Source organism: Paracoccidioides lutzii, assembly GCF_000150705.2.
Source record: "Paracoccidioides lutzii Pb01 unplaced genomic scaffold supercont2.50, whole genome shotgun sequence".
NCBI classification, from domain to species: Eukaryota; Fungi; Ascomycota; class Eurotiomycetes; order Onygenales; family Ajellomycetaceae; genus Paracoccidioides; species Paracoccidioides lutzii.
In genome coordinates, this window is record NW_015440996.1 from 26,143 (window position 1) to 38,557 (window position 12,415).

The 12,415-nt window shown below is 46.2% G+C and overlaps 5 protein-coding genes across 5 annotated transcripts; 1 reads left to right on the top strand and 4 right to left on the bottom strand.

Annotated features, from left to right (window-relative positions):
* Positions 1–329: 329 nt before the first annotated feature.
* Positions 330–2,330, bottom strand: PAAG_08882 (pre-mRNA-processing protein; the record flags this gene model as incomplete). Its single annotated transcript, XM_002789160.2, has 3 exons — positions 330–518; positions 664–2,100; positions 2,181–2,330. 3 exons carry the CDS (start codon positions 2,328–2,330, stop codon positions 330–332), a joined length of 1,776 nt encoding a protein of 591 aa, XP_002789206.1.
* A 1,623-nt stretch (positions 2,331–3,953) lies between these two features.
* PAAG_12651 (hypothetical protein) lies at positions 3,954–4,739 on the bottom strand (the record flags this gene model as incomplete). The annotated part of the gene is made up of 2 exons (XM_015848117.1): positions 3,954–4,334; positions 4,518–4,739. 2 exons carry the CDS (start codon positions 4,737–4,739, stop codon positions 3,954–3,956), a joined length of 603 nt encoding a protein of 200 aa, XP_015702266.1.
* A 369-nt stretch (positions 4,740–5,108) lies between these two features.
* PAAG_12652 (hypothetical protein) lies at positions 5,109–5,321 on the bottom strand (the record flags this gene model as incomplete). Its single annotated transcript, XM_015848118.1, has 1 exon — positions 5,109–5,321. The coding sequence occupies one exon, from the start codon at positions 5,319–5,321 to the stop codon at positions 5,109–5,111; it is 213 nt and encodes a 70-aa protein (XP_015702267.1).
* A 1,821-nt stretch (positions 5,322–7,142) lies between these two features.
* PAAG_08884 (DnaJ domain-containing protein) lies at positions 7,143–9,836 on the bottom strand (the record flags this gene model as incomplete). Its single annotated transcript, XM_015846657.1, has 4 exons — positions 7,143–7,286; positions 7,354–8,712; positions 8,774–9,118; positions 9,246–9,836. The coding sequence occupies 4 exons, from the start codon at positions 9,834–9,836 to the stop codon at positions 7,143–7,145; spliced, it is 2,439 nt and encodes an 812-aa protein (XP_015701578.1).
* A 602-nt stretch (positions 9,837–10,438) lies between these two features.
* On the top strand, positions 10,439–11,866 carry PAAG_08885 (hypothetical protein; the record flags this gene model as incomplete). Its single annotated transcript, XM_002789163.1, has 1 exon — positions 10,439–11,866. One exon carries the CDS (start codon positions 10,439–10,441, stop codon positions 11,864–11,866), a length of 1,428 nt encoding a protein of 475 aa, XP_002789209.1.
* Between the last annotated feature and the right edge of the window lie 549 nt (positions 11,867–12,415).

Below are 12,415 nucleotides of genomic sequence, written 5' to 3' on the forward strand. Positions count from 1 at the left end.
CTCTAAATGCAGCGCGGGATGAGAAGTTAGAACTATGCCAGACGTAGGTAGGACCAAGACAATGACCATAAAATTGTAACCATATATAACCATTACCATAATCGCGCTAACAGAAACCAGAATTGAAGTTTGAAATTTGAAATTTGGAGGGGAAAAGTGAATAAACGCCAGGGAAATACCAGATCCTGTACAAAGTAGAAAAACATGCAGAAGGCAAGCCTAAACTGACTAACGCGGAGCGTAGAGCGTAAACGGGCGAGTGTGTGCGAGAAGAGAACACCCAGAGTAATATATTTTCTCCCCCTCCTTAAATAAACAAGGCTCAATTTCTATTTCCTTCGATCATGTTCATCGTCATCGTTTACACGGGCACGTTTCGATCCACGCTCATTTGTGCCTTCAGCTTCTTGAATGCCGTAGCGCTTCTGCCCACCCGCCCCAGTAACTTCAGCAATCATCCCATCGATTCCAAATGGATCCGTGGTATCTTTTTCGAATTGGACGGGTCCATCTCGAGCCTATAAGGGACAAAGGTGTTAGTTATACAAATTGGTGGAAGTGAAAAGTAGTTCGGTGTTTAAACAAGGGGAGAAAAGGGTAGACATTGTTATGTTCCAGCTAAAAAAGATTGCCCGTATGGAAAGGGAGAGTCCAATATCTCACCTCTGCATCTGCTGCGCCCTTGAAGCCCTGCTTTGCGCGGCCCAGGACTTCAAAACGGTTATTGCGCTCGATCCGACTCATCTCCGCCCCCGCCGCCTCTTCATCATCAAAATCATCTCCCTGAGCTCGAGGACGATAAATGCTATTGATGGCATCCTGCGCAGCAAAAAGGGGTTTATCGTAGGGCTGATCTTCGTTGAATCCACTATCAAACCCGCTCGTCTGATTAAACAACCGGGAGTCATACATCGTCTCTTTACTCTGTGTTGGCTTTGCAAGACCAAGCGCGACTTTTTCTGAGATATCACGATTCTGTTCTCGTGCCATCATCTGGATACGCCGCTCAGCGCCCATGCGTGATTGGCGAAGCTGGCGTTCGTCTTCTTGTCTCTGTTGTCGACGCCGTCGTTCACGTTCTCGGACAGCTTCTTCATCTTCGCTGGGTGAGGCCGATCGGGATGAATATGGAGAGGAACTGCGGCTTCCCGTAATAGATCGGGATCGTGCTCTGGATTCTTGACGACTCGCCCCAGCTGACCTTGCTTCGCGTGCCTTTTGAGCCAGTTGACGAAGATGCTCTTCTTTCTGCGCCTTCTCTTTCTCTGCCAATTTCTGCTGCATTTGTGCCCGTTGCTTCACTTCTTCTCTAGCATGCCGGTCAGCTGTAAATAGGGCTTCTGCAAACTGTGCAAATTTATCATTGATAGAAACATCCTGTAACCCTCGTCCATCAGCAGCCAATCGCTTATCTAACGGGACTGTAAACCCTCTGGGGTTTTTCCAGTTCGAAACAGGTGGTGGAATTCTCCAAGCTTCCTGATCTTCCGCGGTAAGCTTCCTCGGGGGGGAGTGCATGACAGGTGGCGGAGGGGATGGAGGTCCTCGAGGAATCTTCTTGTGCTTGAATTTCGGAGGCTCCATAGGATCCACCTGCCTCTCCACAATTTTCATGATTCTATCATTCTTTTTGCTTGTATCGCCCATCCGATTTGCAGGTGTATATCTCACGAACGTAGGCTCATTTCTCTTCCCACCCTTGACGTTTTTGGGCTTCTGCGCTGTGACTGCGCCGGTCACTAGCTTTGCCAGAGCAGCTTTTGTCTTTTCCATTTGCTCTGCTACTTCTTCCTGTGATGGACGATCTAGTGATATTTCACCCATATCAACTCGCTGGCGGAGAGGTATTAGATCTTTGAATGAGGCGTGTACGGTCCGATTTTCCCCATGCCCTTGTTTCGCAATAGCATCATATTTAACTTTCCCTTCCGCGTCGACCTGTACCGCTAAAGCATTTGATTTCGACGAGGAACCTTTCCGGCCCATATCGAGGGGGTATTGCGCTACGGGGATTTCAGGAAACGCGCCGCCATTTGCAAAGTCTTCGGGGTTTCGAGGTCTCCATCCTGTACGTTTGCCATATGGAGGCGGGCCAGCTACCTATAGAGTCGAAAGAGGAAACATTAGTAACTACCAGACATTCATTTAAACAAATCGAAGAAGGGAAGATGTCTGCGTACTCTCAGGACAACTTGCGACTCGTTGACAGCACCAGGCCCCACGATTCGCGGACCCTTGGGCTGGGCATGTGGCGGTAGTTCTTCGTCTTCCCCTGTGTATTTTGGCTTTGGCAGGGACTTGAAGAGCCCCTGAGCAATAGAAGTAGCCATGCAGAACTGGCTGACAGAAAATAAAGCACGAGCTATTAGAGAGGAGGGGATGTCGTTGTTCGCAAAGGGTTGTGAGGGTATTTGGATGGCCAGTTTTAAGGATGTCGAGAGTTTTTTGACGCGATAAGATCTAGGATTATTAATAAACGCGTAAACTAAACCATAATTGGTCCATTAGCCGCTGATCAGACGCTTTAGACGCTCTATCCCAACCTTATTTACATATCAGTGCATATCGAAAACTCCTTCCGAACCTTGTACCTACGAAGCTATTACATTGTCATGCCAAAAGTTTGAAACTTTTTGACAAACTGAAGCACCAGCGATAAGTGTACAGCATAAGCTTCTTGAAGAACTTCAAGTCTGTGAAAAAGGTCAAACCTTTGGCAGGGCAATGTAACAAGTAGTTTCGAGAATATCTCCAAATAAATACACTCACATCCCCGTGAATAATACTGTGAGCATCCATGTTGACCCATACCCCTAGAAGACCAACAATCTTGAAGTGAGAATGCATAGCATTCCATCTTCGTTTAGTGCAACTACTATGTTATGGTGCTCTTCTTTTCCTCCATGTCCTGGTCCCATATCGCCATATCCCGTGGAAAACTTGGAAAAACAAAACTGGCAAGGGAATTCCGCTGTCCCACTCATAATTAGAAGCACTAAAGTTTGTTTGATAAACTTTCAGTTTATCATGCAGTTCAGGCCTTCCACCAATCCTTCAGCCTTGTTCCTACTGACAAACAGGGGAATCTCAATGGGGAGATTAGAATGTTTTTTGAAAGCTTATCAAAAGATGGGATAAAGCAAGGTAAAGTAAACAATTTAAAAAGGGTGGAAAAGGGAAAAATATTGTTTGGGGAGGTAAAATCGCTAGAGAAACAGGAGAAACTAAACAATACAAGAAATTAATTTCGTCGACGTCATTGGCAAAGGAAATGGAGAAAGGGACGAGAGGCAAAAGAGTGGTGACGGTGGGTCTGGGTACAGGAGTTTGAATCGAAATCAAAAACGAAAAACAAGTAGGTAAAAAGAGGAGAGTGAAATAAGGAACAAAAGAAAAATTGCATCGATTATCAGAATCAACCTAGCCCGTCCTGCGTGCCTTACGTATTCGCATTCGTCAAGCCCATACCCTCAGCGATGAAGGTAGAAGTTGAGAGAGAAAATCCAACGGTCGGATGGAACGGGTACATTGACTTTCAAATAACCGTCGTTTAATTGGGGACAAAAGAAGGAGAAATCGGAATTGGTTGGTAGAGGCAAGTTTCTCTTGTCTTTCCATGGGACTTGCTCCGTGACTATTGTCGGGTGGCCATGTTGACAGTGTGTTCAGTGCCATCGGTGGTAACGATGCCCCGTGCATATCGAATCCATGGGGATCACCAGAAAGGAACAACATAGTGAGGTAGAAAGAAATTCTTTTGCAGATAGGGTTGGGTAGCCTGCTGAATGTGTTCTGTGGTGGACGTCGACGTTCTACCTTAAAACCTCAGATACTAGAGGAGATCGGAATTACCAAAGAGACGAAAAGAACCATAAAATTTTACCCAACCAACATTCGCCCGCCAGCCGATATCAAAACACACACATCATTATCATCTTCCTCCCATTCCCCATTTATGACCCAAACTTGGCCAAAATTTCAAAATATGGAACCCCCTGGTTCGAGGTTCGCCACTGGCCGTGGAGCTTAGTGTGAATGTCAGTGGTAGTCCGTTGAGCCCAGGTCCCGTCGAGGTAACGCACCCACCAAGTCTGGCCGGTTGTGGGGTGGTAGGGAATCAGCTGGTATGGGACATTAGTTCCTTTGGCCTCTGCAGCGGTTTCCTTCTGTGCCTGGAGCTGCTGGGAGTTGGGCGCAAACCATACCTGCTGCTGTGGAGCAGCGGCGCCAGGGGCGGGCCATCCTACAAATTGTTGTGGTTGAGAGGTGACCACGGCAACTTGCTGCTGAGGCCAGGGTATGACTTGGGTGGGATTGACTGCGGTTTGTCCTTGCTGGTTAGGATGAATATGGGTTAGTTTGTGTTTGTATTTCGTTGGCAAAGGTGGGTTAAGAGAACGAGAGAAATGGAAAAAGGGCAATGCAGAGGATAAAACCAAAAACAGGGAAGAGGATGAAAACAAAAAGAAAAAAAGAGAGAGAGAAGAGAAGAGAAGAAACAGGGCAACAACAGGGACCACAACAGCCTGAATAGTTGCAGCAACGGGTGCTGCATCAGGGTTATTATTTCCTTGGCCTATGCTATGGTTCCCAATAACATTGCCAGGATAGGGGTTGGCAGCTTGAGCCGCAGCGTAGTTTGGATGGGCGGGATTCTGGAGAGGGATGTAGGTGTAGACGGTGGGCTGGGAAGGCTGCTGTTGCTGGGTTATGGCGGTGGTGAAATAGAACGCTGCCATCTCTGCAGGAGAGCGGTGATTCAGGGAGATTGAAAGGTAGAGAGGTAGAGACGATACGCAAGGGCGGCCAAGCAGCCGTATGTGGATGAGAAGCGGGGAAAGATTGGAGATGGTGATGAAAACAGATGACGAAGGGCTGATGGGAATAAGGTGAGACAATGGAGGTAGATGGAGTCAGGAAGTATGAAGTAAGGCAGACGAGTGGCGTGAAGCGACTTGGGTGAAGCGTATCGGAAGGGAAAGGACAAATAAAGAAAAGGAATAGGAGGCAAGAAAAAGAAGAGAGAGATGGAAGAGGAGACAGGACCACCAAACAAGTAACTGGAAGACCACGTATGCAGTGAAGGGTAGAATATACAAATATACCCCCTAATACAGAGTGAACGGAGTCCAATCGCTCTCAAGAAGAGGAGGATATATAATTACACTTACAGAAACAGGCACAAACTGGTCTCCGGGCTGCACCAGATAGAACTGCACGTTCTCATCTTTCTTATCCTCCTTCTCCTTCTCTTTCTCCTTCTCCCTCTTGGGACCCTCCATCATAAACGCCTTGTAGGGCGTACCCCAGCATAGGCACATCTTGGGCAATTTGCTGGAGGCGGTTAAGAAGAGTCGAGTTCTATATTGGCCGGAAACGGGTGGTATGGGAAGCTGAATAAAGAGTAGAAAGTTGAAAAATCAAGAGCAAGAAGAGGAGAGGAGAGGACCGATGAGAATGGGAAGGGGTTCCTTGTAGAAAGATGAAAATTGAGGACCAAGTGAGGGGAACGGGATAAAACGTTACAAGTCAGAGATTCGCTGAGAGCCCAGAGCTGTTTTTAGTTTGTGCTGAATATGGGATGGATGCGTACGAGGCAAACTTGCGGAAGTGATCAAGAGAGAGAACAGGATCTGTTAGGTGTGAAACACAAGAATTCTTATATCAGGATGCAATACTTCATGCGCCTATGTATGCAATTATGCTCTCTCACAGGAGAACCTAGGGACATGGATATTTTCCCTCGTACAGGCTTATTCCACCAAACCGTATGTCACAGTGAACATCAGCCCAGGGAGCTCCCAGTCCCCAGGGCATTTGTCAGACGACACTTTCCAACGTGCCAATTCCAAAGAGGTTTTACTCCAGAGTTATAATGCGGTGATGTCCAGAACACCCATAAGAATTACCTTCTTGCAAAACAAAAGGGCGGTATGAGAGCCCGCATTTGTTGGTCATTTCATCCACTGCTCTCGTTGCTGTTGTTGCTGTGAGACCTATAACGATGAGCTATATACCAACCCAACAAAGCAGCCAGAGAGAGCAATGGGCCAGGCCGTCATTGGACGAGCAAAGCGTAAAAAGGTCTTGACGTGTGATTGGATCTTGGATCCATTTTATAATTCTTCCAATTGCGAGTTTTAAGACTTTCGCGAAGGGAAAAACACATAACGATCTGGATAACATACCGCCTCTTCCTGATCTTCTGGGACGGCTAATGTCTGAAGAAAGTGTATGGTAAAAAAACAAAAGGCAAATGATGTATTAAAGACAAATAAAATTACCCTTGCATTTTTTATGGTGGCAGGGAAAACCTGAACGAGGTATATAATATGGCATAAAATATCATTGGGTTCCCCTGCTTTCGTTCTGAAAATAATGCAGCTATCAGAACGTGAGCATACCCGATGCATTCGTGCCGAGTGCACGAACAAAACACGCTTTTTTGCTTGTCAAAATTAGGTGTATATGGTCATTAAACGAGCAAAATAAAACCAAAACATTTAAAGTTCAGAAAGACATTTTTCTCCAAGAGCCAAGTGTGATATAGGACGACAGAGTGGAAAGCAAGGATGGAAAAGGCAAATATGTAACTTCGACGGTTGAAAGTCGTGTGAGGAGCTAAAAATTCAAACAAAGAAAATATATTACCAAATGCATCCGAGAGGCGAGGTAGAGGCGTGGCGGGTGATGGCAAATAATAACAATAACCAAAAAACCTAAATAAAATAAAATAAAATAAAATGCTCAGATCCTAAGTCGACTGAGGGGCACAACTACTCAAATCCCAGCCATTTGTATCCGAGAAGAAAGATGGAAAGAGGGGGAGTGGGAAAAAAAAAAAAGAAAAAAGAAAAAAAGAGAAAAAAGAAGAAAAAACCATTTTTCATGTTCAAGCATGTCAAAGGACTCTCGTTCATGTTGTACATGTATGGACAGTAGGAAGAATTGCACTAAGGGAAATCACTTGGTGACTCGTGGAACCTATCAAAAGAAGAAAAGCCTGTTGCCGCTTAGTGTTCAACTCGTTAACTAGAGGGCAGATACGGTATATGGGAATATGTGTCAGCAAATATTGTTACCGATAAAGAAAACAAGAAGGAAAAAAACAAAATAAAGAAAAATCGATCTCTATAATTCCTTCAGAGCAGGTGTGACTTCATCGGGCACGTTATCCCTTCAGAGTCCCAAGCTTCAACCATATGCTCCCTGCCGGAGAACTGATAGCGTACCCGCAGCAACTTGGGGCGGAATGGGAACGGGTCATAGAATCCAATGATTTGTGACTGCATGGGTTAATACATTAGTATTTTTGTTTATGAGATGGAAAAGAACATCGGATAACATCCAGACCTTAATGACTCGAGGCGATATAACCAACTGTCCTTGGTCAACCAACGCGGCAACCGGAATCGTGACGTCTATCATGCACTCGTCGTAGTCATCTATGACTGCCATAGGGCCAATCTGCTTCTTCTCCCTCGCGGAAGGAGACGGTGGACACCCATATTCAGCATGAACAATCACCAACCCATCTCGCTCAGCTTCTCGATCTTGCCTTCGCAAAACCTGATCTCTCATCATGGAAATCGCCTGTGCGCTTTCAGTCTTCCGCTTCAAAACCCTTTTTTGTAGTCGTTTTCTGAGTTTTGCGATATCTTGCTTTTCTCTCCGCCGCGCTCTAGGACGCAGATATCCAAACTCAATTGCTGAATAGACAGTGAACGGGACAATAACCGCCAATATACATAGGTCGCCGGTCAGTTGGTCCACTGGACACATAGCTATGGGCACCTTAAGTGTCTGTCCCAGTCTACTCCATGAGATGCTGCAACCAAGTCCCATATTGCCTATTGTGGAAATAGTTAATCCCATGCGGGTGAATCCGCCAACCATGCGCGTCCCAGAGGCTGACCAGCCCAAAGTGAGATCCTGGCCAATAACGGCACGCAACCCCAGCCGTACGGCGCCGCTGTCACTCCGGTTCTTGTTGGGGAAATATCCTTCACCACTCCACTCGGAGCGGAGAGGTTCAGGCGGTTTTCTCGCAAAGATTGTCCTGCCATATTGGAGGGTCAAGTTCATACCCATTGGCGACGAGGCAAGACTGAAACCCCAGGTTTCGTTGGGATTCACCTGCCGCCGATCTTGATTGGTGGGATCTTGAGTGTCAACTGAAAACATATCATCCTCATTACGATCGTTGTCATCGTCCTCCTCATTGAGGACAGTTGGCAGTTGCATTATCGGAAGGCTTGTGTATCCAATCGAAAAGCCACTCATCGAATACGGCATTAATGTTGCGGCATAGGGATCTTGCTTGGCTATATTACTCCACAAATCCTGGAGAAATCCGGGCCAGGACAAGGCTCCAGATACCCAGCTGCAAGTAACAACACCCCCAGCACCTATCATACGCGATAACGACAGACCTAGTTCTGGAGGACATTGCGTGGGAGCAGAAGTGAAGCTGGATTTCAAAGTGAGGGAGAACGGTTTCGTGCCTTCTATTGGGGTTATGGATTTACTGATACTTGCTTGAACGGCGAGCTGTGGGATTATGAAAGCATTGATGTTCATCACCGTCCCCCCGAGGAAGGATAATAGGGGTCTTCTGAGAACCCCTTGTTTTGGATCGTCGTTTAGGAAAGTGTGTACAAAAGATGCTCCAAGGTTAACGTTAGCGCTGCGCATCGTTAGAGGAACTTTGATCTACATCTGTTAGAAACAGCATTTCCAAACGAAGTAAAACATAGAAAAGGAAATCACCTACCCGCCTCTTGATAGATTCTCCAGTATCCTGATTCATAATTGTGACATCCTGGACAGGATTCCCGAACCGACCATTTATTGTAGCTTGTAGCTGCAATTTGCTCGTTTCGGATTTTTGTTGTGTAGGAGGTCTGTTATTCATAGATGGTTTGTCTGCATCTTCCTCTTCATCTCTATCTGTCACCGACTTTGATGTCCCGAACCAAGGCATACCAGGTAGTGGTATGGGGAGAACATATGAGAGTAGGAACCCCGACGGCTTGGGATTAGGCATGTGTATTAAGATGTCTCCGTTCGGTGTGGTCTGGAACATCGATTTCGCATCCAGCGACAGTTGGATTACGCCCTTGGTCGTGTCAGTACAGGATTAAAAATTTAGATAAGGGCGTAATAGGAGCAAGCCAGGTCTCGCAAAACGGAAAATGTGTTTGGACCCAGGTATACTCTCATATACCGGAACGAATTCAACATACGTTGACATCTACCAAGTCATTCAAAAACTTTCTCTCCTGTCGTTTCATGACCGCCAAGAACCAGCTACGGAATTCAGCTTCATCCATTGCTTTCACCCCCACTTGCTGTTTTGCAGCAAATCCGTTCCTCCCCATTAAGCCCCCTTCCGCCCATGTTTGCCGCACCCCTTCTTCGCCCAACATGTCATATACAGTTCGTTTCCTGGGGTCAATGAGGGTGTCGTATGCAGTGCGTATCTTGTTATAATACTGTGCAGCCGCGGCTCGCAGCTCTTCGGGTTGTTTGTCCGGGTGGAAGCTGAGGGTCAATGTTTTGTATGCTGAGCGGATTTGCGCCTCCGTAGGCGGAGGGTTCCGGGGTAAGGCAAGCAAGCTGTAGTAGTCCAGGTCTTCTGGGTAGTCTCTCAGTTCTTCGTAAACACCCTCAGAGCTATCTGAACCACCTACTCCTTCTCCACCACCTCCATTGTCTTGTTGGTATGTTCCTGACATGTTGGCCGTAGTGCCGGTTGGAGGCTCTAGAGACGGTGAAATGGAGCCATTGCGCGTATTTTGACCGTTGACTTTATGGAGCCGACTTGTCTCTGGCATTATCTTCAATTAAGGAACCCTTGAATCAAACTGGGATGACCTGGAAATTCATGGTTTATCCCGGCGCATAGGTTTAAAAAAAAAAAAAAAAAAAAAAAAAAAAAAAAAAAAATCAACTCCGGATGCTTGACTTTGTGAGGGTGAGTCGGGAGGAAAATGAAGTCCCCGGATTTAAGATAACCCGCCGCAAAGGGGAACGTCACAATAACCACCCTTGAAGATGGTAACGAACATACAGTTTTAACTGCTCTGATTCGATGTGAATAAATTGCAGTCTACTAACTAACGGACCGTGTATGACTATAATGTGCCTTGGACTAAAATATTCAGATTCAACCTTGGAACTCCTCTAATGCATTCGTGATACCGAAATACTGGTGGCTGCAATTTGGTGGCTTGGTCCTCGCTGAAGGCGGCAAGCCTACTTAGTGGAGTTTGTGTTTAACAACATGTTACCATCTTCTGTTACTAGCATCCAAGAAAAATGACTGTTTACAAAATTCAGCACATGAGAAACACTTCCTTTAAAAATCTAGCAATCAAAAGCCCGAATTATCGTATCAATTCCGAACTACAGCTATACTTCGACCAAGGATAAAACAATGGCTCGTTCCACCGGTCCAGCTGGGGTTGTTGGAGATACTCCACCGGTACACAGGATAGATCTCTCTCTTCCCCCTGCGAAACGATATGTTGAACTTGCTGAAAGCTATCGTGACAAGATGAGGTCTCTCACTGGTCTTTTCGACGAGCTTGTCGAGTCCGTATATCCTGGCATCAATGTTATATGGGTGAAACGGGCGGCGCGTTTATTCCTCCGCAGCCTGTATACCCATGAAGAAACGGAGGAGATCAAAGGGATCAGTAAGGCAACTGGTATCGACTTATACCTGCTGGTCTCGCTCAATGTAGTCCTTGATCTGCTCATGGGATGCACCAGCGGCGGCGCAAGATGCAGAGATGCACAAGATTCGAGTTCTAAAATGCTTCATTTTCGTACGCTTGACTGGGGCATGGATGTCCTGCGGGAGTTGATAGTTCAGCTGGAATTTGTCCGCAGTCCTGAGACGGAAAAAGTCCTCGCAACGAGCATTACATACGTTGGTTTTGTCGGAGTCCTGACTGGTGTGAGGCGAAACCTCAGTGTTTCACTGAATTTCCGCCCAAATCATGACATGAGCAAGCGTTTTGCCAACTTAAAATTTTATGCAAACCGTCTGCTCGTGCTGTTGGGTATCCGACGCTCTGTGTCATCGTTGCTTCGGCAGTATCTCCTGCCACCAAACTCGGCGAGATGGAATTTTCTCACCGGCGTATGGACAACAGCAGCCCAGCCATGGCACCTGCAATCTCTAAGCGCAATCACAGCCTCTCTTCCCCATACCCCCACGACCGCAGCGTACATTATTTTGAGCGACGGGGCTACCACCACCGTATTAGAGAAAGATTACAGGTCTGCCGTCACCCGCTCTTCATCGTCATTCATTGTAGCTACAAACACCGACCTAGCAATGGAATCCCTCAATTCAACCAACTCAACCACCAGAGCCTCCACGTCCAAGCCGGAGGAATGTCAACTAACAGGCCTAGAAGGTCTAGAGGATCTAATAGAAGACAGCATAGAGCGAAAAGCTTGCATGCAAGCCTTCTGGGATGCGAGGACCAGACAAGTACATAGAAGTTCTCGAAATCGAGTTGGCAAAGGACAAAGACTTCCCAAGGAGAATCCAGAAACTTCCGGCAGACGAGACCCATTACAGAGAACTCGCTCTTCAAGAGCAAGCGGAAGTCAAGATATCACCTCATCGGCACCACCAAATACATCTCAAAATCAGGAATCATCACCGGAGACCGAGCAAACTACCTTCCAAGACCAAGAGGTAACTGCCGCACCATCAGAGGTCGTGAAATGGACAAGCACCCACCCAATCACGAATGAAATGACACATTTTGCAACTGTCATGGACCCCGCGGAGGGTAGAGTTGTATGGATTCAACGATATCTTCACCCACTGCCTTCTCAAGGATGAGGGTATTCAGGCTTTGGAGTTTCCATGATTTTGCTTAACATAAGCTTGTTGAGGGTATGTCTAACTTCTTGGTGATGAAATAATTTAGAGGAATGGGTTATTTTCATAGAAACTGTAATCATAAACCATGATCACATATATATAAACAACTAACGCAGGTACCTCTTCTATAATGCAGGTATATAAATAAATACATATTTAATTTGAGTAGAAAACAGTATATGTCAAAGCAGCATTTCTCCTTGTGAAATGCTCTGTAGAGGAGAAAGTAAACGTGCGAAAAACGGGGGAGTCAGCAGGTGTTTTCAGGTAGCGGGAAGACAGCGAGGCAGTGGACAAATTAAGCTAAAAAGAATACCAAATGAAGTATTAGCAAAGATAGCAAAACCTGTACAAGGTATTGCTTACATACCATCTTTCTGGAGTTGCAAAGAGAATTCATGACAATTAAATGCATTACGAGGATAACAGTGGAGAAACGGAAAAAGATAATAACAAATATCCAAAAAAGAACAGAATGTTCCACCGGAGGGAGAGTGGAGGGGGGGG